General features: G+C 60.5%; 1 protein-coding gene across 1 annotated transcript; it reads left to right on the top strand.

Annotated features, from left to right (window-relative positions):
- Window positions 1–1,562: 1,562 nt before the first annotated feature.
- Window positions 1,563–21,276, top strand: UPB1 (beta-ureidopropionase 1). The gene is made up of 10 exons (XM_084867472.1): window positions 1,563–1,701; window positions 4,651–4,822; window positions 5,541–5,628; window positions 10,410–10,504; window positions 12,348–12,509; window positions 14,866–15,035; window positions 18,317–18,398; window positions 18,541–18,583; window positions 19,190–19,344; window positions 20,503–21,276. Exons 1-10 carry the CDS (start codon window positions 1,598–1,600, stop codon window positions 20,584–20,586), a joined length of 1,155 nt encoding a protein of 384 aa, XP_084723598.1. The 5' UTR covers window positions 1,563–1,597; the 3' UTR covers window positions 20,587–21,276.
- The last annotated feature ends 1,239 nt before the right edge of the window (window positions 21,277–22,515 follow it).

Here is a 22,515-nt window from a genome sequence, read left to right as displayed (position 1 = left end):
TGCACCTGCCAAACGGTCCCCTGTCTGCCAACCACGCCGTGTCCCCACAGGGAGCGCGGGTCACAAAGAGGAGGAGTCCCTCGCTCCAGGGTGCGCCGACAGACACAGTCCACACCTTTGGGCAGAGCTTACCGCCTTTTCAAACGGCCCTGGCTGGCGTGTGGAGCAGTGGGTAGAGCGTCAGCCTGCAGAAGGAAAGGTTCGATTCCGGTCAAGGGCATGCACCTTGGTTGTGGGCACATCTCCAGTGGGGGGTGTCATCCCCAGTGGGGGGTGTGCAGGAGGCAGCTGGTCAATGTTTCTAACTCTCTATCCCTCTCCCTTCCTCTGTAAAACAAAATCAATAAAATATATTTAGAAAGTAAAAAAAAAAATTTTAATAAAACGATTGCCCCCCCCCACACACACACACATTCATCATGGGTGTTTCTCCCTCCCTCTCTCTTTCTCTCTGAAATCAATAGAAATGTGTGGTTTTTTTTAAAATAAGACGATCGCCTCAGAAGGATCTAGCGAAGCGTCTTATTTAGAGCGGAAAGGAAACCGGGCAGCTAGCACCACCTTCATGGGACTTTCTAAGTCCTCCGGAGCGGGCGCTTCCTGAGGTGAAACCTGAGGGAGACCAGGGATGCGCCCAGGCCGCACCCAGTGCCTCTGCCCTGACCCCGCCGGAGCCAGCCTCGCCCTGCGGGCACCAGCAGACCCGGCCCGGGAGGGAAGCTCGGAGGGCTCCGGGGCCCAACTCTTCCGGTCGCGGTGGGGAGAGGCCAAGCCCACGGGCTGCGGAACCCGGCCGCCCTTTACCTCAGAGCCGGCTGCGGACGCCCTTTACCTCAGAGCCGCGCCGCCGCCCGCCTCACCTCCTCTCCCGGTGGTCGGTCCCGCCCCGACACCTCGGGGCAGGTGAGGGGCGGAACCGGAAGGCGAACGAGAGGCCCAGGGCGAGGGGACTGGACCGCAGCGATGGAGGCGCTGCCGGGGCGCGAGCCTCCCCAGGCCGAGCGGGTGAGGGGGCGTGGCCTGGCGCGTGCCTGAGGAGGCGCGAAGGGCAGGGGGCGTGTGTCGCGGTGAAGGGGCGTGTCCGAAGCTCTGGAGCGCTGATTGGCTGTGTGCTGCGAAGGCGCGAGGGGGGCGTGTCCCAGCGCGTGCTGAAGGAAGCTTGGAGGGTAGGGGCCGTGTCCCTCTGTGGAGGGGGCGTGTCCGGCGCGTGCCGAGGGAGGTGGAAGGGCAGGGGGCGTGTCCCGCGGTGGAGGGGGCGTGTCCGAAGTTCTGGAGCGCTGATTGGCTGCGCGCTGCGAAGGCGCGAAGGGGGCGTGTCCCGGCGCGTGCCAAAGGAAGCGCGAAGGGTAGGGGGCGTGTCCCTCATTTGAGGGGGCGTGTCAGAAAGGCAGGGGGCGGGGCCAGAGGGAAGCTCTGGAGCGCTGATTGGCTGCGCGCTTCGAAGGCATGAGGAGGGGCGTGTCTTCGGGCAGCTCTCCCGGGGCTGAAGGGGAAAGTGTCCAGGGGAGGGCACGTCTGTGGACTTGGTCACCTCCTCCTCCTCCTGCTCCCCGCCGGGGGCAAAGGGCAGGCAGTTTGGGCCCGGACATCTCCAGCCATGGCGGAGCCTGAGTGGGAGTCGCTGGAGCAGTGCTTGGAGAAGCACCTGCCGCCCGCAGAGTTGAGGGAGGTGAAACGCCTTCTCTATGGCAAGGAGACCAGGTATGGAGCCCAGAGGCTTTCGGGGGGACGGGGGGCCGGCGAGTGTGGGGAATGTGGGCCCGGGACCAGGCTGCGTGCTTCAGGGTCTGCAGGGGCCGTAACGAAGTACCGAGCAAAGACCATAAGTTTAGATGTGCCGCTCGGGGACCAGGCCAGGCTGGTGTGACCTTTCCAAGGCACTTCTCCCAGGAACCGGAAGGGAAAGGACGGGTATTTTGCTCCCTGAGGCTTTCTCGGTGGCCACCTAACTCTCCTTCCTGGCTTCCAGGGATCAGGCTCCCTCCAGAGCCTGCACTCTGGTGTCCGTGCTGGTCAGAGCCTCGGCCTGAGCCCCGGCAGGTCACCTAGATGCCCAGCCCCAGCCCCTCCTTGGGGTGGGCCTCTGGCGGTCCCCTGGAGGTGGAGGCCTGCTGAACTGGGGGGGGGTCAAGGAACCCTTCCCACTTGGCAAGCGGTGGGCGTTGGTGACCACGCTCAGTGCAAATGTTTTCCCCCTCGCAGCCGGTCCTGGGCTTTCTGAGGGCATTGCCTGCTGGACCCGGGTTTGCAAAGGCGGAAGACACTGCCCCTTCCCCCAGGTTCTCTCCCTCGGGTTCTCTTCAGTCCCCTTTTCTCAAAGCACCCGGAAAAAGTAAACCGTAGCCTATGGCTCCTTTGCTTACAGGTCTATACGGGGCAGGGAGAGCCCCAAGAAAGTGGAGGGGCCTGGCTTGAATCGCCTCAGGCCTAGGAGAGAGAGTGTCTGCAGGGACTGAGAGCTGCAGGCGCCACTCAGCATAGACGGGAGGAGGCAGGAGGGGGTGGAGGGAAGACGGGAGAGCAGGCAGCTGTGGGCCGTGGATCGGGGAAGATGGCGGTGGCGGAGGGGCATCGCCAGGTGATGGTGATAGCCGGGCTGCTAACCTGCCAGCCATTACCTAATAATAATAATAATAATAATACCACCCCTTCTAGCCAAAACCGGTTTGGCTCAGTAGTAGAGCGTCGGTCTGCGGACTGAAAGGTCCCAGGTTCGATTTCGGTCAAGGGCATGTACATTGGCTGCGGGCACATCTCCGGTGGGGGATGTGCAGGAGGCGGCTGGTCGATGTATCTCTCTTATCGACATTTCTGGCTCTCTATCCCTCTCCCTTCCTCTCTGTAAAAATCAATAAAAAATTTAAAAAATACCCCATCCACCTGCTCTCCTCCCGGTGTGAGACCGCAGGCCGAGGACCTGCCCCCAGGGTCTCCCCACAGCGGGGTGCGGCTCCTGGCGTGGACTTAGGCTGATGGCCGCTGCCTTCTCCGTCCACCACGAGGCCGGGGCCTGGGGCTGAGCCCGCAGGATGGAGGGGCCCGCGGAGGGAAGGACCGGCTCCGAGGCAGTCACGGCGAAGGGGGCGAGTGTGGGCACGGCTGTCATGTCTGAGCTGCGAGGCAGAGGAGCTGATTGGCAGGGGCGGAGCCCGTCCCGGGGGCTGTCAGGCTGTCAGGTGGGAGCCGCCTGGCAGGGGGCGGCAGGGGCTTGGTGACAGGCCTGTGATTTTGAAAGAAGCCTCTTGAAGAGAGTGACTTCGGGTGGGAGGGAAGTCTTATTCTTAGACAATGGCTGTCAGGTTGTTTTTTGATGTGTTCCCTGGGTATTTCATAACCACGCGTCCCCGGATGGCAAGGCCTCCCGGGCCGGGGCCACACCGAGAGCGGCGGGTGCTCGCACGGGGCCAACGGGCACTCTGGGGGGGGGGGGGGGGCTCGTCAATCATCCACCGGCCTTCGTTAATAAACCACAGACCGGGAGCGCCGGGGCCTTTAGCCTGGACATGTGGGCCCTCCCCCGCCCACCCAGCACTGAGCGAGGGACCACCCCCCCACCACCCCCCCGTCCACTGCCCCCAGTCCCCACCTCCCCACCCGCACCCCTCCCCAAGGGAGCAGCAGCAGACAGCCAGTGCGGGTCCGGGAGACTTGCAGTCCTCGGTGTGAAGGGCCTCAGGGCCCTCTGTCCCGCTCTCAGTCCGGCCTCTCCACCCAGATTCCCTGAACCCAGTCCTCAACAGCCCCCTCTCTTATCACGGCGCAACCCCCCGCCCCCAGGCTCAGCAGAGTCTCTGATTCCGTCCACAGGCATTTTTGGGAATCCATTCCCCGCTCCTATGCTGATGGCTGAGACTCATCTCCCCTGATTTCAGCCCCTCCAAAACCCCAGCTCCTGACCGGCTCCCTGCCGCTCCCCTCCCCGCCTCCCTTGGCCAGGTCTGACCTCTGCCCCCTGCTGGAATGTCCCCAGTGACCATCAGCCTACGTCCACACCTTCCCCCTCCTTCAGCCCCCACACGTGCGCCCTGCCATTGGTCTGCTCTGTGTGCCTTCTTCTTTCTTTAAATATATATATATTTTTTTTAATGATGTCAGAGAGGAAGGAAGAGGGAGAGAGGAATAGAAACATCAATGCTGAGGGAGAATCGTGGACCGGCTGCCTCCTGCACGCGCCCCTCCTCCCCACCCTCCAATGGGGATCGAGCCCACAACCCAGGCCTGTGCCCTTGACCGGAATTGAACCTGGACCCTTCCGTCTGCAGGCCGATGCTCTATCCATCCACTGAGCCAAACACCGGCTAGGGCTCTGTGTGCTTCCTTTTCTAAAATTTTTTTATTTTATTTCAGAGAGGAAGAGAGAGGTGAGAGGGGAATAGAAACATCCATGATGAAAGAGGATGGTGGGCCAGCTGCCTCCTGCTCGCCCTCCTCCGGAGATCGGGCCTGCACCCCGGGCCTGTGCCCTTGACCGGGAATGGAACCCTGACCTCCTGGTCCATTCGTCGATGCTCAGCCCCTGAGCCGGCCGCCCGGGCTCTGTGTGCCTTCCTGCCGGGACACGTGACCTCTCCCCTGCCTGATGGTGACGGGCCGGGGGGGTCACTTCAGTGCGCCTGCCAATCACTTCCCCTCTTCTCCCCGCCCGTGTAGGAAGCTCGACCTGCCCAGCGGAGCTTTGGAATCCGCCGCCAAAGGGGACTTCGAGCTGCAGGGATACGCCTTCGAGGCGGCCGAGGAGCAGCTGCGGGCCCCGCGCATCGTGCGCGTGGGGCTGGTGCAGAACAGGCTGCCCCTGCCCGCGGACGCCCCCGTGGCCGAGCAGGTGCGGCGGCTGCTTTTGCCCCTAAACATACCCACGGGCCAGGCGGGGCAAACACCCGTGGGCCCGGGTGCGAGCCTTGCAGGGGACAGGGCAGCGTGAAGAGTGCGTGCTCTCCGGTCCCTTTCCCCGAGCAAGCCCTGCTGACCGCCTCCGGGAGCCAGCCTGGTGCTGAGGACACGGGGCCGGTGGGGCACACTCCTCCCGGGGTGCTGGCGTGACAGGCGGCGGAGGAATGTGACGGTGCAACGGGAACAGCCCCGCCGCAGGGGCACCTCAGGACGCCCGGGAGACGCTCCCCGCGGCGGGCGGCACGGACAGCTCATCCAGGGAGCGGGGGAGGGAGGGGCGCGCACACGCCTGGCCAAGGGCACAGCGGAGAAAGGCGAGTCCTTCGACGATGGGCAGCACACATGCATGCGCCCGGGTTGCAGGCTCGATCCCCAGGAGGGGATGTGTAGGAGGCAGCCCATCAGCTATTGATGGTTCTCTCTCTCCCTCTCCTTTCCCCTCTGAAATTTGAAACACACACACACACACACACATCTTGAGGTTGAATATATATATATATATATATATATATATATATATATATATATATATATATCTTGCCAGCAAATGCCCATGTGAGAAACGTCCACATTTGTAGAGTCTATGAGTTTATTTGAGCCAGACTGCCGATCTCACACGCTCCCCTAACCCTGAGTTTTTAAATCGCCAGGTCTCCGCCCTTCACAGACGCATAGAGTCCATAGTGGAGGTGGCTGCAGTGTGCGGGGTCAACATCGTCTGCTTCCAGGAGGCGTGGAGTAAGTCCCTCTGGTGGGGGGGAGGGGGTTCTCAGCCGCCCTCAGGCAGTGCTGCTCTATCTCCATGTTGATAGCATCTGCTCCGTGGTTTTTCTTTCTTTTTCTTTTTTTTTTTTTTTTGTCTTTTTTTAATATATTTTATTGATTTTGTACAGAGAGGAAGGGAGAGGGATAGAGAGTTAGAGACATCGATGAGAGTCATCGATCAGCTGCCTCTTGCACACTCCCCACTGGGGATGTGCCCGCAACCAAGGTACATGCCCTTGACCGGAATCGAACCCGGGACCCTTCAGTCCCCAAGCCGACGCTCTATCCATTGAGCCACACCGGTCCCGGCTGCTCCGTGGTTTTTAAAGTCTCCTTTCTTTTCTCACCCCTAGAAAGCTATACGCAGATTTTCAGCTGCCGGAGGGGTTGGTGCCTCTAACCTCTGTGTTTTCAGGGTCAGCTGTAGTTCCCTGAGAAAGAACACATAAGAGGTAATCTTCTGGGGACCTTTCTCCTAGGAGTTGGTTGATAGTTTGGCTGGGTATAGAATTCTAGGTCAGCAATCCATTTTCCTTCAGAAGTTTAAACACCTTGCTCCATTGTTGTCTCCTGGCTTCAGGTAGTTCTCTCTAGAAGGTTGTAAGGGCTCCTCTTTCTTTCCAATTCTCTGAAATTGCATTATGATGTTCTGTTGTATCTATTTTCATCCACTGCTCTAAGCACTCCATGGGGTATTTCAGTCTAGAAATTTGGGTCCTTCAGATCTGGGAAATTTTCTTACGTTGTTTCATTAGTGATTTTCTCCCCTCTTTTTTCCTTCTCTGCTTTCTTCCTGATATCCGGCTATTAGGATTTTGGAATTCTGGGCTCAATCCCTATTTTTCTATTTTTTTTTATTTTACATCTCTTTTTTTCCCCTCAATTCTCTGGTAGATTTTACCTAATTTGTCATTCAGCCTGCTGTTCAGTCTTTGGTCTCCGCTCTCATTTTTTGAGCTTATCAGAGTTCTTTTGGTCTGAAAGTTCCTTTTTTTTTTTTTTTTTTTTTAATCACGTCCTGTTTTTATTTTCTAATTGCAATATCTTCTCTTATCTCTGGAGATATTAAGAATTTTTTTTTTTCTTCCCACATCGTCCCTTCTTACTCCTTTTGGTCTTTTCCCCCTGACGGGTTCTATTTTAAGACTTGGGGCGAGCGAGGCGACTGCAGCCTCTGAGCTTGCAGGAGGGGTTTCTTCATCGAGCTTCCTGGGAGGGTGACCCAGTTCCGCTATCGGTTATGCAATCCCCCACGGTCCTGTCTCCAGGTCATTCTCTTCAGAATGGTCAGAGGCTCCGGAGAAGATGCCTCTAATCTGCTGCCAAGGAGAGGAGGAGAACAGGGGTCCAGGACACTGGTGTTTACTTAACCCCTCTGCTTTGGACACGATGCCGTTCTCTGTCCTGGTTTCCCCAGGGCCAGCGACCCTCCGCCTCACTCTCTGGAGAATGAGCGGGGCCTTCTGCAAGGCGGGCGGGGCGCGTCCCAGCCTCTTCTAGAAGAGGATGGACCTGGGCCTCCGACTGCTTCCTGAACGGACTGGCAACCAACCCTTCTGGCTTGTCACCCTCCCTGCCTCCTGCCCTTCAGAGCTATGCGGCGCCTCCGGCTCCTGAGCTTGTGAGGGGCCTGTGTTGGAGGGTAGGGTGCCTCCTGGGCCGGAGGGACTCCATTTTTGTCCTCTGAGATACCCTCTCCAGCCTCCTAGAAGCTGTGGTTCTTGTGCCCCTCTCAGCGCCCCATCCTTGGTGGCTTCTATCTTCACGTAAAAACCCCTGTTCTGCCCAAACCGGTGTGGCTCAGTGGATAGAGCATCGGCCTGCAGAGTGAAAGGTCCCGGGTTCCATTCCAGTCAAGGGCATGTACCTTGGTTGCGGGCACATCCCCAGTGGGGGGTGTGCAGGAGGCAGCTGATCGATGTTTCTCTCTCATCGATGTTTCTAACTCTATCCCTCTCTCTTTCTCTCTGTAAAAAAATCAATTAAAAAATATATTTAAAAAAAAACAAACACAAACAACAAAGCCCTGTTCTGCCATGCAGGGTTTTAGGAAAGGATCGGGGGTGGGGGTCCGGTCTGCCGTCGGTACCCAGGAAGTTCCTCTTGGGTTCTTCTCATTTCTGGTTACGTCACTTCCGGTCTTCCTGACTCTCCTCCGCGGGCCAGCCTGGGTGTTGCTGGTTATGTCATCTTACCAGAGGCCACGTTTTGTTTATTCACACCCCCCCCCCACCCCATTTTTCTCTGTAGTGGCTCAAGCAATCTGGTCTATGACAGACATCAAACAATGCCCATCAGATGGTTCACCAACTCTCTCCCCTCTCTCGGATCTGGAAAATCCCACTGGTCCATCACAGCCCAGACACCTCCTCCTCGAGGGCCCCGGGGACTCCCCGGCCCAGAACGGGGCATTCTGTGGGGTCCTGCAGCACCCCCCCACTCCACCCCACTCCCAGGTTACACTTCAGCTGCTCTGCCGAGGCAGGGCCAGCTCTAGGCTCACCGCCGACTCTGTTCCATGAATGGGAGACCCCCTTCCCCTGAAATTGGAAAAACTGTACTTGGGACTTGTCAGCCAGCCTCCCCCACCTCATTCCCACATCCCTCTCCGGGACGTTTGTTTACATGGCGGTGGCCGTGCAAACAGGAAGCGAAGCCATTACAGCGGGAAGAGCGGAGAGACGGAGAAACGGGGGCGCTCCTCCAGCTGGCACGAAGCCGGAGGGAGGTGCTATTCTCCTGGGGCACCGCTGCGTCGCCCCTAATGCTCTGAAAGCTCATTAAGGACCGGGCTGCTGTCAACAGCTCCTCACTGGCTTCCTCCAGACAGTTCATCTCTCTCCGCTGGAGAGGAGCCTGGGGAGGGTGAGCCTGCTGCCAGGGCCCCCACCGGGCTGAGCCTCCTGCCCACTTAGACACCTCCCTGCCGTGGGCCACCCCTGGCTGCGGAGAGGGGGTGCTGCCATGTGGCCTCTCTGCACTTGACACCGTCTTCGTCCCAGGCTTCCTGGGGCTGGAAGGAATGGGGGCGCTTACGATCCTCGTCCTTCTCCCTGGACCGGTGTCCGAGTTTTAACCCTAATGCAGATTGGCTCTGGTTAATCCAGTTAAAAATGTGGATTAGCTAGTAACCGGTTAAAAATTCGGATTTTGTCATCAAAGAAAACACGATAATTTCAAGAGAAACATCAAAAGTGCTTTCTTCAAAGTAACGTCCATCTTAGCCACACATTCCCCCATCTGTCAGGTCACTGGTGGGTACCGTCCCAATAGAACTGTTCTTATTTGGGGCAGACCATTCAGAGACCCCACTGCCCACGTCTGCGTCCGTGTGGAAGTGCCGCTCAGACAGGGCGTGTGCCGTCAATCGGAACACGTGGTCATTGAAGGAGCGAGGGCTGGTGAACACGGCGGGCAGGTTCACACTTCCCAGGCAAGATCTTTTCACGTGTCTTTAACTGGATTTGAAGTGTGTGATGGTGCGTCATCATGAAAAAAATCACTTTGCCATGTCTTCTGGCCTACCTTGGTCATTTCACGATCAAAGTATGGTTCAAATTCATATTTGTTATCTGTAGCGATCAGTATAAACGGTTTCACCTGGTTTTAGAAGCTCATAATACACCACACCTTCCTGATCCCACCAAACGCAGAGCATTGTCTTCTTTCCGAGGCGATTTGGCCTGGCAGTCGATGTTGATGGTTGACCTGGATCAACCCATGATTCTGTGCGTTTGAGATTCTCAAAATAAATCCACTTTTCATTGCCAGTCACAATTCGATGCAAAAAAGACTTTCTTTCATGCCGTTTAAGCAACATTTTACTGATGACTTTTCGGTTTTCCATTTGTCTTTTGTTCAGTTGATGTGGCACCCATTTTCCTTCCTTTAAAATCTTTCCCTTTGCTTGTAAACGATCAGAAATTGTTTGCTGAGCAACATTTAATCTCTCTGTGAGTTGTTTTTGAGTTTGACACGCATCTTCATCCAATAATGCTGGTCATTGTTGGTCTTCAAACTTTCTCGGTTGACCTGGACGTTCTTTGTCTTTCACATCAAAATTACCCCTTTTAAAGCATTTACGCCAGTGTTCACAGTGTCTTGAGATGGAGCGTGTTCACCATAAGCTTCCTGAAGTATACGCTCACTTTCAGCAGCACTTTTCTTCAAAACAAAGTAATGAATTAAAACTTCCCAAAAATGCTCTTTTTTTGGCACAAAATTTTAACATTTTTAAAAACGTAGAAGTAGTTATGATATCAACACCTTCAGAAAATTTGATGTATGAAATTTTGAAGCTGTTGTCAATACAACAAAATAGCATACATTTCAAATCGCATATATACCAGCATATGGGTAACCCCATCTAGTGACAAAGATCCTCATCATTAACCGGTACACCCCGTATTCCTCCATCTGTGGGCCTTCGGGTGGCTCCCCTCTCTCCGCTCTGTGCCCAATGCTGCGGTGACACGGGAGGGTAGGTGTCTCTGTTCAAGTCTGAGCTGTGATTGTTGCTAGGACTACAGGCGAGGCATCTGGCCTCTCCTCGTTTTGCTATGAAGCCTGAAAGCTTAGGGTCTGTCCTTCGTCCAGAGCCGGGGGGTGGGGAGGAGGGGGGAGGGAGGGGGAGATTCGGAAGCCAGCCGGAGGCGCTCAGGGCCGAGTGCTCTCGTGGGGACCCCCGCTGCCAGGCCACGGCGCTCCCGCAGAGGCCCCGAGCGCGGGTGTGACGCCAGTCCCTCCTCCCGCAGCCATGCCCTTTGCGTTCTGCACGAGGGAGAAGCTCCCGTGGACGGAGTTCGCTGAGTCGGCCGAGGACGGGCCCACCACCAGGTTCTGCCAGAAGGTAGGCCGCCACCTGCTCCCCGGCAGCAGCTGCCAGACACGTGCAGGGCCCGTGCGCCCCCACCCTCCCCGCCCAGCCCCTGGGTGTGGCCCCCACGGGAAGCGCACCTGCCGCCGGGCTGCTGGCGGTGCCAGATCAGATCAGATAAGGCTGTTTACTGCCCTTTTTTAAAAAAAAAAAAAAGTTGTGCTTTCCCTTAAAACCACGGCGCTTCGGAGCCAGAAGAGCCCCTGATGGCTTCTTCAGGGACGGGATCCTCAGCCTGGGGAGGGCGGGAGGCCCGGGGACCCCGGGGCAGGCTCTGTAGCGACACCTGGCCGAGCTGGCCCTCGGGGGCCGGGGACAAAGCGGGGCCTCGGCCAGCCCCCGGCGCGGCCGCCTGCTGTCTGCCCGGGCTCCGCAAGCCTCTCTGCCGGCCGGCGGCCTCCGCGCAGACACTGGCTCTCATTTTTCTTGATTAAAACCTCATCGGAGGGCTGTAGGGTCTCCTATATGTGAAAGGTCCAGAATAAGCAAATCACGGCGGCAGGAAGCAGATTAGCGGTTGCCAGGGGCTGGGTGGAGGGGGTGGAGAGAGACCGCTAATGCGTCTCGGGTTTCCGCTCGAGGTCATGACAGCGTGCCGCGTGTCAGCAGTGGTGGCGGTCGCACGCCTCTCACGTGCACTGAGACCCCGGGGGGCTCCTGTAAAGAACGTGTTTTATGCTCTGGCAACGGGGTCTTCATGACACTGCTCCCCACAACTCCCTGCGATGCAGAGAGGTTACAGACAGGAGCTCCTCCCCATGAGGAGGGGCCACACGCCTTTCATTCTCAACTGGAGAGACCCCGGTCCTCTCCCCACAGCCCACGTCAGAGCGTCTACGGATTTTGGGGGGTTTCCGAGCAGAACGTAATCATGGTGGCTCTGCCAATACTTCGTTGTGATTCCAAACATGAGGGTTCTAGGGGGTTTGGGGATCTCTCACCCACCACGTGGTTGATTCTATGCTGTGGGAGGAAAGAGGGCCAGGCTGGTTAAGAGGCGGCTGCAGATGGCACGCCTGCCCCAGGCTGGAGGAAGAGGAAAGGAAAAGTGAGCACAAGAAATGGCACCAGGGTACAAGTCAAAAATAAAAATAAAAAAGGAAAACATTAAAAAAAAAAAAAAAAAAAAAAAAAAAAAGAAAGAAAAGAAAAGAAAAAAGAAATGGCACCAGGGGACACCTGTCTGCATCCAGAGGGGCCTGGGGACTCGGCCACCGTTATGTGGCTCATAGCATCACCTTCCACCCCTGTGCTTTTCCTCTCTTGTCTTTAAGGCCAGAGGTAATGACAGGCTAGTTAGAGTCTAAGACAAATGATTGGCTAGTTAGAGTCAGAGACAAATGATTGGCTAGTTAGAGTCAGAGACAAATGATTGGCTAGTTAGAGTCAGAGACAAATGATTGGCTAGTTAGAGTCAGAGACAAATGATTGGCTAGTTAGAGTCAGAGACAAATGATTGGCTAGTTAGAGTCAGAGACAAATGATTGGCTAGTTAGAGTCAGAGACAAATGATTGGCTAATTAGAGTCTAAGGTAAATGATTGGCTGGGGCCGTTCATCCCACTGGTCCCAGGTCCTGATGACGCTCTTATTTGAGACAAAGGAATTCCATATCGGAGCCTTTCTATGAATATCTATACGAAGTAAAGTGATTATTCTTTAATTTTCTATTATTAAAAACACAGCATGGAATTTACCATCTTAATCTTATGTAAGTGTCCAGCTCCACACACACACTCCCCGTGCTCTGGAACTATCCCATCTCGCCGATCTGAAACTCTGTTCCCACGGACGCGGCCCGTCTCTCGTTTTCCCAGCTGGCGAAGAAGCACAACATGGTGGTGGTGTCCCCGATGCTGGAGCGGGACGCGGCCCACGGGGACGTGCTGTGGAACACGGCGGTCGTCATCTCCAACTCGGGCGCCGTCCTGGGCAAGAGCAGGAAGAACCACATCCCCAGGGTGGGCGACTTCAACGAGGTGAGCGCCCGACCGCCCGCCCTGGGCTCGCTCTCCCCCGTCCGGCTCAGGGGGCCTTTCTGTCCGGGCGTTCTGCGCCAGGTCACGTCACATCATGTGACGCTGGCGCACAGTAGGTCTGCAGGGCTGGGGTGGGGGGGTGAGGGGTCCATATAGCCCTGCGTCACCTGAGTGCGTAGGATTCGGGGGTGGGGGAACTTCTGGGAGAGTCCAAAACACCTTTAGCACAGAGGCTTTTTATTTTTTTATTATTATTAATATATTTTTATTGATTTTTTACAGAGAGGAAGAGAGAGAGATAGACAGTTAGAAACATCGATGAGAGAGAAACATCAACCAGCTGCCTCCTTCACACCCCCTACTGGGGATGTGCCCGCAACCAAGGCACATGCCCTTGACCGGAATCGAACCCGGCACCTTTCAGTCTGCAGGCCAATGCTCTATCCACTGAGACAAACCAATTTCAGCCTTTTTAGTTTTTGTAATACCACCTGCTCTGGTTCCTGAAATTCTCCTTCGAGGGAAGTACCGTGTTTCCCCGAAAATAAGACATCCTCCAAAAATAAGACCTAGCGCATGGAAAGATAAGGCATCCCCTGAAAATAAGACCTAGCGCAGCTTTGGGAGAAAAAATTAATATAAGACACTGTCTTATTTTCGGGGGAACAGGGTAGTATGTAAATTAAGCCAAAAGCAATCACGCACAGACGGGAGCCAGTCCCTGCGGCCGCTTGCAGGCCGGGAGCTCCTCGCCTTTCTCCGTGTGCCCTTGTGTGGCGGGCGGGGCTTGTCTGCTCACGTGGGAACGAGAGAGCCACTGCCACGTGCCGGTGACACTGGGCGGACGAGTGCATGTCTGCACGCGGGTTAGTGCTAATTTTGATTGGTTAGTGCTAGTCTGTGGTCGGTGGGATGGAGGGGGGGGCCTAGGAAGGAGGGACATGGACTCCACCTAGAACCCAAGATCTGAAGTCTGAGCTCCCGTTCGTTCGGGCGGTAGCTGCCCCCGTCCACAGTGACCCTCCCTGCCTGTGGGGGGCCGGCCGCTCCCGGCTGGGCTGGCAGAGGAGGCAGGTCCCCGGGGAGAGGGCTGGCTCGGCGTCGCTCGGTGACAGCTGGCCGGGCGGGGAGGTGTGCCCGGCCTGTTTACCCTGGATTAATCGTTAGCTCCCCGGACGGGAAGGGCTGGTCTCACACCACCAGGATCTGCGTCGGCGTCCACCCGCGGGCACACCCCGGTCGCTGCCCCCACTGCACGCTGAAATGAAGGGGAGGGAGCGAAATGCCCGGGGCAGGTCGGCTTAGAGCCTGCCGTCCCTCTGCCCCCCACGGCGCCGTCCATGACAGCGTCCCAGGGCCAGCACCCCAGGGAGGGGCGGGGCGGCAGCACGGCCTCCGCTGTCTGCCTGTGGGGACCCCTCAGCCTGCCGGTGCCCAGGGATTGGCGGGGACAAAGGGGACTCAGGGTGGGAGTGCCAGGCTCAGGGTGGCCTTCGAGAGCTGGCAGGTCACCTGCCCACTGAGGTTCCCGCCTTCCCCCAGGCCGGCAGGGTGCTCTTGGTGAGCTCTGGTCCCTTCCGCTCAAAACTTCTTTATTTTTTTTAATATATTTTTATTGATTTCAGAAAGGGAGAGAGAGAGAGAGAAACATCAGTGATGAGAGAATCATGGACCGGCTGCCTCCTGCACGCCCCACACTGGGGATGGAGCTCGAAACCCGGGCCTGTGCCCTGACCGGGAATCGAACCATGACCTCCTGGTTCCTAGGTCATCGCTCAATCACTGGGCCACACTGGCCGGGCTCTAACCTTTACAGGGACATGTGACTGGTGAGGACCCTGACCAGTCCTCAGCCTCTCCTTGTACGGTGACCGGGACCTAACCAGCGCTGAGCCTCAGACACTGAGGAAGCGGCTTGGGTGTTTTCTGACGTCACAAAAGAAGCTGCGGTGAATGCGGAGCCTCGGGGATGTCCCCTGGGGTCGGCTCGTTGCTATTATGTCTGGGGTTCTCTGTGTTTGGTTTGGAGGACATTGGAATTTCCAGCTTAAAGGACAGCACACCCCAAGGGACACTTTTGGAGCGCGGGCCGTATTTTTTTCCTGCCCAGTCTAAGGACAGGGAGCCTCCTCACTCAGAGGCGTCTGGCCCTGGCCCTGGCCCTGGCCGGTGTGGCCGGTGTGGCCGGCTGGGTGGAGCATCGTCCCATGGACCAAGAGGCCGCCGGTTGGGTGCCCAGCCAGGGCACATGCGCAGGCCGTGGGCTCGATCCCCGGCCGGGATGCGTGCGGGAGGCAGCGGTGGATGTGTCTCCCCTCTGAGAGGAGAAAGATCTGCCCGGGCCTCTGTCTTCCAGTCCACCTACTACATGGAGGGGAACCTGGGCCACCCCGTGTTCCACACGCAGTTCGGCAGGATTGCCGTGAACATCTGCTACGGGCGGCACCACCCCCTCAACTGGCTCCTGTACAGCGTCAACGGCGCCGACATCATCTTCAACCCGTCGGCCACCATCGGGGCGCTCAGGTTCCCGCGGCGGGCGGCGGGCAGCGGGCAGCGGGCAGCGGGAGGGCTGGGGGCTCTCAGGTTCGGGCAGTGGGCAGCAGGCAGTGGGCAGCGGGCAGTGGGCAGTGGGCAGCGGGCAGTGGACAGTGGGCAGCGGGCAGTGGGCAGCGGGCAGCGGACAGCAGGAGGGCTGGGGGCACTCAGGTTCCCGCAGCGGGCAGCGGGCAGTGGACAGCAGGAGGGCTGGGGGCTCTCAGGTTCCCGGACAGCGGGCAGCGGGAGGGCTGGGGGCTCTCAGGTTCCCACAGCAGGCAGTGGGCAATGGGCAGCGGGCAGCAGGAGGGCTGGGGTTCTCAGGTTCCCGGACAGCGGGCAGCGGGCAGTGGACAGCAGGAGGGCTGGGGGCACTCAGGTTTCCGGACAGCGGGCAGCGGGAGGGCTGGGGGCGCTCAGGTTCCTGGCAGTGGACAGTGGACAGCGGGCAGCGGGCAGCGGGAGGGCTGGGGGCGCTCAGGTTCGGGCAGTGGGCAGCGGGCAGTGGGAGGGCTGGGGGCGCTCAGGTTCAGGCAGCGGGCAGCGGGCAGTGGGCAGCGGGCAGCGGGAGGGCTGGGGGCTCTCAGGTTCCCGGACAGCGGGCAGCGGGCAGCGGGCAGCGGGCAGCGGGAGGGCTGGGGGCACTCAGGTTCCCGCGGCGGGCAGCGGGAGGGTCCTCGGAGGTGGCTGGGGAACAGGCAGGTGCCACCAGCAGGACGCCTAACCAGTCTGAGCCTGGGACTGGGTGTTTATGTCCAACCAGCTTTCCCGTGAATCAGAAACACACCGGGCGCCGCCTGCCCGTTGCTGTCCCCTCGGGCGGCCCTCGGAGAGGTGCTTTGTGCGATTCTGAACCTGGAGATGACGGGGACCCACTCCCCCTCGTGGTCAGGACTCTCAGCCCTCCTCGGTGCCAGCGCAGGGGCGTCTGGCCAGCATCAGCCCCCCCGCCGCAGCCCCTGTGCTGGGGGCAGGGCCCCCCGGTGCCTCGCCTCTTGCCGGCAGCGCCCAGTGCACGAGGGCAAGCACCTGGGCACAGAGCAACCTGGGCACAGAGCGGAGGGTCCTTCACGCCCGCCTGGGCTCTAAACGGCCTTTTTAACCGCAAAGCGTTTTCTTCTGTGGTTGCTCATCCTCACCCAAGGGCCTTTCCCCGTTAACTGCAGAGGAGGAAGGAGGAGGGAGAGACAGAGAGAAACTTCAACGTGAGAGACGCATCGATGGGTTGCCTCCTGCATGCGCCACGACCAGGGCCCAGGCCAGCGAGGAGCCCGCAGCCGAAAATACGTGCCCTTGACGGGAATCGAACCGGGGACCCTTTGGTCCCCAGGCCGACACTCTATCCACTGAGCCACACCGGCCAGGGCTTGACGTGCTTTTCTGATGAACAGGGTCGCCCTGACGGTCACACGCAGCCCGGGGGGTCCATGCTCTGCCACACACGTGGGTCCATCAGGAAGCCGCCGGCCCACCCCACCCCCTGTGTCCCGCCTCCCCCCCCCCCCCCGAGTATTTTTAGGGGCTCCCGGGGCCGTGCTGGGAATACAGCAGATGTCCCCGCAGCCCGCCGGGCTCCGTGCGACTCCCGCACGTGCTGGGCTCTCACGCACCCCCTCTCCCTCTCCCGCTTCCTCTCCCTCCCTCGTCCTGGGAGCCCGAGCCTGCCGCCAGCTGTGGGCCGAGTCCCACGCACACGCCCTCCCCGGGGGATCGCAGGGGAGATGTTTTCTGCCGCGCGCCCCGCGCCTGTCTGTTCCCTCCCGGCAAATGTCACCGGCGGGCGTTTCTGTAAAAACCCTTTCTTCGGAGTTTGTCAGCTCCGCGCGGCAGCTGGGGAGAGGCGGCCACACGAGGCCCCTCAATCAAGCCCGTGATTGTCGCTCGCCCGACGCGTGAGTCCTCCGGAGCACGAGGCTGGCGCGCCCGCCCCCGCCCCCGCCCCCGCCCGGGGAAGCCAGGTGCGCGCTGGTCCCCGGCTCCGCTCCAGGCACTCCGTCCTTCCAGCCGGCATTCTGCCCGTCACCCTGAGCCTCGGGGATGCTCTCAGACAGGAGATAATCGGCGGCCGGCCGGCGGGGCTCAGGGGCTGAGCGTGGACCCAGGAACCAGGAGGTCACGGGTTCGATTCCCTCCAAGGGCACAGGCCTGGGTGGCGGGCTCCATCCCCAGCGTGGGGCCTGCAGGAGGCAGCTGGTCCGTGATTCCCTCTCATCATGGATGCTTCCCTCTCTCTCCCTTCCTCTCTGAAATCAGTGACAATATATTTTTTAAAAAAGAAAAAAAAAAGGGTACCAGCGGCCAGCAGGCCCACTGAGCTCGTGGCTCACTGCAGTTGGTGCCGGAGGAGGACGGGTCTCCGTGAGGCCAGGTCCCCTCCCCGGGCAGGTGCTGGACTGAGGGCGGCCCCAGCTCAGCTTCCTGGGCCACAGAGAGAGCCGGAACCTCTGCTTAGAGACTCGGGGTTCGGAAGAGGGAACCGGAAAGGCCCTGGGGAAAGGGGACCCCGGAAAGGGGAGGTGACACCTGCTGCAGTCCTACCCTCTGGCCCACGCTCCCTCGGGGTCCCTGCTGGGCCTGAGCGTCTCCCTGGGGGCTGGTCGCCAGTGGGACGGGGTGGGAGGTGAGGGAGGGCCTTGGCAGGTGAGGCTCTGCCAGCCCAGGGGCGGCCTCCTCTCCGCAGGGAGGCGGGGAGGGTGGAGAGGTAGCAGGTGTGGATCCTGCTGCTCTGGAAGCTTCACCTGCAGGGCGTCTAATCCGTCTCCCTTCAGGGTTTTCAGAAAAGGAGGCGGAGCTCAGGCCGAGGTCTGACCCAGGGCTGCTCCCCTGCAGCCGGCCTCCCAGGGCAGCCTGGGCCTGAGCACGGGCCACCCTCAGGCACAGCCAGTCTCCCTGGCTGTCCCCCTGCCTCCCCGCCCCACACGCGCACACACACACACACGCACACACGCACACGCACACACACACGCACGCACACACGCACACACACGCACGCACACACACACGCACACACACGCACACACACGCGCGCACACACACACGCACACACACGCACACACACGCACACACACACGCACACACACACGCGCACACACACGCGCGCGCGCACACACGCACACGCACACACGCGCACACGCACACACACACACACACGCACGCACACACACACGCACACACACACACAGGCCGGGGAGGCGGGCAGCGGCCGCAGCCCAGGCCGGGCCGCCGTGGGGGGGGAAGCGGCACCCGCTCCTCTCGCTCTTCTCTCCCAGCGAGTCCATGTGGCCCATCGAGGCCAGGAACGCGGCCATCGCCAACCACTGCTTCACCTGCGCCATCAACCGCGTGGGCAAGGTGAGGCCGGGGCGGGGGAGGGGCGGAGCCTGGGGGAAGGGGTGCCCGGCCCGGGGGGGAAGCGGCCTGCCCTTTACCTGCCTAGACGTCTATGGCCGCTCCCCCCCACGGCCCCTCACACTCACGTGCCTCTGTCCCGCAGGAGGACTTCCCCAACGAGTTCACCTCCGGAGACGGGAGGAAAGGTGCCGTCCCCCTCCACGCGGGGGCAGGGGGGGGCCTCGCTGCTCCCGCTCTGCGCCCGCCGCTCCCTCCTCACAGCGGGCGGCGTGTGCCGGGGATGGGCCGGCTGTCCTAGGCTTGTGACCGCTCCTTCCCGAGGGGGCGTGGGGGGGATCGGAGGGCTGGACTGGACTCCATCCTTCCCCCCCTCCCCTGGGACCGGGGTGCCCAGACCCCACTTCCTCTCCTCTGTCCCTGTCCGCCCGCCCCGCCCTGAGCCGAGCAGGCACTGGGAGGATGGCCTTGGGGTCCTGGAACCCACACCGTATCTCTGCTAGGAGCCCCTCCCCCGTCCCTCTGCCCGGCCAGGAATGGGGGGCGAGGCCCCTCACTGGGGAGGGTGCCCGGGAGGGTCCCCCGGGAGGCCCAGGCTGTGCCCCGGGAAGCCCGAGGTGGCCGCGCGGGTTAGTTTCCAGGAAAGCCCCCCCTCGAGGCCGCAGTGGGGCAGGGGCAGGGCCTGGGCCTGGGTGTTGGCAGAGCTGGGGAGGGCGTGGGCCCTGGGCCCGGGGTCCCTCCACGGGCCTGCCCGCTGTCTGCCCGGAAGCTCACGCGCTGCCCGCTCCTCCCAGCTCACAAGGACTTCGGCTACTTCTACGGCTCCAGCTACGTGGCCGCCCCGGACAGCAGCCGCACGCCCGGCCTCTCCCGCACGCGGGACGGGCTGCTGGTGGCCGAGCTCAACCTCAACCTGTGCCGGCAGGTGAACGACGTCTGGAACTTCAAGGTGGGCCCCGCGTCCCCACCTGGGCCCCCGTCCTGCTCCAGCCTGAGCACCCCAGCTGGGGGTGGCCCTGGGGGACAGCCTGGGGGGGAGGGGGGCTGTTTGTTCACACGGAGCAGGCCCGGTGGGGGTGGCCCGGGGGACAGCCTGGGGGGGAGGGGGCTGTTTGTTCACCCGGAGCAGGCCTCGGTGAAACGGGGCCCAGGCAACAGACCTACCCTCATCGGATTCAGATTCCGGGCGCCGCAAATGAATTAATCTCATGTAATTGGCCGGGGATTAGCAGGGACGGGCTACTCCTCCACAGATGGGCGCGTGCGTCTGGCTCTGCCGTGGCCGGGCCCCGCGGTCCAGGCCTGGGCAGGGAGGGAAGCGGGCCGAGGAGAGAGAGGGAGTCCAGGCCGGGCTTGGCCACGTCCGAGCTGGGTCGCTGCAGTCTCTCCCCGCTGTCCCGGGCCTGGTGCTTCCGTGTGTAACATGAGGGGCTTCACGTGTGTGCCCCGAGCGGCTCTGGACACCTAATACCTGTGCCCCCAGCGATCAGGAGAGGCACGTAGCTGCCTCCCGCCCCTCAGAGGGCAGCATGTCACCACGGCACACACGGAGATCGCTGAGTCAGCGCCGGGCAGCGTTTGCACCGACTCAGCACCCACTTGTGGGCAGATCATACGTGCCAGTGACTGCGCCACTGTGATGCCTGAATGGCTGCCCACGTGTCCAGGAGGGAGCAGGGCTCTGGGTCCAGCCAGACGAGGGCTCCCGTTGGCCTGACCTGGGTCTCGGAACCTCGGCAGACAGACGAGGCATGGCCCTCGGGACGCCCCCCCCCCCCCCCCCCCCCCCCCCCCCCGCTCCTGGCTGTGGGCTGCTCCCTGGGGTCTGCAGGGCCACAGGGCCGTCCCCCCTTCGGCCTCACGCGGGTCACAGCTCCTGGATGAACGGGAAGGAGGGCCCGGGGGATGTGAGTCACATTGGCATTGGGGATCTTCACCTTAGCCCCGGAGTCCAGGCCTGGAGGTCAGGCCCGTTGTCTCTTACAGCCTGAGCCCGATGGTCCTGCGGAGGCATTCCTGTCCCCTGCTGCCCTCTAGTGGCGGGAGCTGGTGGCGCGTGCGAGGGCACGTATAACGGGCACCTCTGAGGCTCCCGCTTTGCTTGCAGATGACGGGCAGATACGACATGTACGCGCGGGAGCTGGCGGAGGCCGTCAAGCCCGACTACCGCCCCCACGTCGTGCGAGAGTAGCTGCCCTCAGCCCTGCCCGTCCCAAAGGGCGCCTGTGCCCGCAGCCATTCTTCTCGATGAGGCCCTGATAACGTCGCTGTCCACACCGATCCTTACACGCCCCGGTGGTGAGGGCAGAATGAGGGGTGACTGCGTAATGGGCACAGCTTTCCTTCTGAGGGGATGGGACTGTGTGCCTTAACCTGGTTAATTCTCTGGTCTGTGACTTTGACCTCTGTGTACACCTATCCCGGGCACTGGCTGTGCGGGTTGCTCTGAAGCTAGACAGATGGGCTGCCCCGTCCCGAGGTCCCCTACTTCTCCGTGTAGACTGTCAGCTGCTGCAGGGTCAGCGAGGGCGTGTGTGCACCGGGGGAGAGGGTGAGGCCTGTCCGGAGTCCCCGGATGGCCCTGGCAGGCGGGCGGAGGCCATCGTACGGGTCAGGTCGGTTCGGCTACAGTCTCGCTATTTCATCAGACATGGCCCGGGCGTTGCCGGGAAGGTGTTGTGTAGGTGTGACTGTTAACCAGGCGAGTGGGGTGACCTTCCATAGCCCTGGACGCCCAATTCAGCCACCAGAAGGCCCCGTGACAGAGTCCCCGACGAGAAAGTCCTGCTGAGGCGTCGGTCTCTCTGAATGTCCGATTTCTCTGTGCAGCCCCATAGCGACCCAAGTCAGTGCCTTGCAATAAACCTCTCAATGCACCGTCTGCTGTTTCTGCTTCTCTGGCTGGACCCTGGCGGGACCAGATCCCGGCGGGACCAGAACTCATCGGTGAGTCCCACCGGACGGCGGGATACAGCGTCAGCACACAAAGGCCACCTGCCTTTCTATACGCTAACGGGAAACCATCTGAAAAGGAGATTAAGAAAGCAGCCTCACTTACACTAGCATCAGAAGGAATAAAACACTTAGGAATTAACCAAGGAAGCAAAAGCCGTGGACAATGAGAACTAGACAATCTCTCGGAGAGAACGAAAGGAGGATAGAAGTAAATGGAAAGACCGCCAGTGTTCATGGATGTCGCTGTCGCCCTAAGCAACGTACAGATTCCGCGGGATCCCTAGCAAATGCCAATGGCGTTCTTTACAGAAATAGAAAAGACGATCCCAAAATCCATATGGCGCCCCAGGGGACCCCGAGTAGCCAGAACCATCTTGAACAAGAACGAAGTTGGGCCCCTGAACACTCAAGGCAGACCCGTCTCTGCCACGGAGGCTGCAAGAACACGCCTGCCCCACAGGGAGCCCCAGCTCTGTCCCCCAGGCGGCTCCACGGGTACAGTCTGAGCCCACACGTGTGACACATGCGAGAGACCCACAGCAGGGACTCCGGACACCACCCCCCCCTCGCTTCTACACCATCCGGGCTTCCGGCAGCTTCCCCAGGAGTCACCTCTCCCCTGACCAGCCCGGCCTGGGCCGGATCAGATCCGTTGGCCTCAGTGCGTGGAATCGGTTTCGCACACAGCGCTTCAGAGGGCGCAGCGAGCCCGCCCTGCGGTACCAGCCTCACCCCTGCCCTCAGGGCGGCCAGGCAGGCCGGACCAATCCGGCAAGCCCTCGTGAAGGACGAGCTGGCCTCTGCCGCAGGAAGTGTGTTCCCTCTGCGCAGGAAGTGTGCTCCGCTGTGCTCGGTCCACAGTGGGGGTGCCCAGGCCCAGCACAAGGACCCAGGTGGAAATGGGGGGTGGAGGGGGTGCAGTGAGCAGCCTGGTCCCGTTGGTCTCCGCAGCGAACGGGCTCTCTGGGCATCGGACAGAGCCTGCAGCCAGGCCGTGGCAGCCACACTGGTTTCCGCCGCCCGAGGGCCCAAGAGGGGGGGTCTTCCATCTGCTGGCCTGAGGTTTTCTAAACGGGGCCCGCAACCCAAACAATGAGGCCACCGGCTGCAGCCCAAGGTCTGTGAAAACACCCCCGTTTCCCCGCGGGGCCTGGCCAGGGCTGCG

The sequence above is a fragment of the Pipistrellus hanaki genome (genome assembly GCF_964339955.1).
Source record: "Pipistrellus hanaki genome assembly, chromosome: 19".
Taxonomy (NCBI): Eukaryota; Metazoa; Chordata; class Mammalia; order Chiroptera; family Vespertilionidae; genus Pipistrellus; species Pipistrellus hanaki.
Note: the sequence above shows the minus strand (reverse complement) of the source record. Positions and strands in the feature narration are given on the sequence as shown.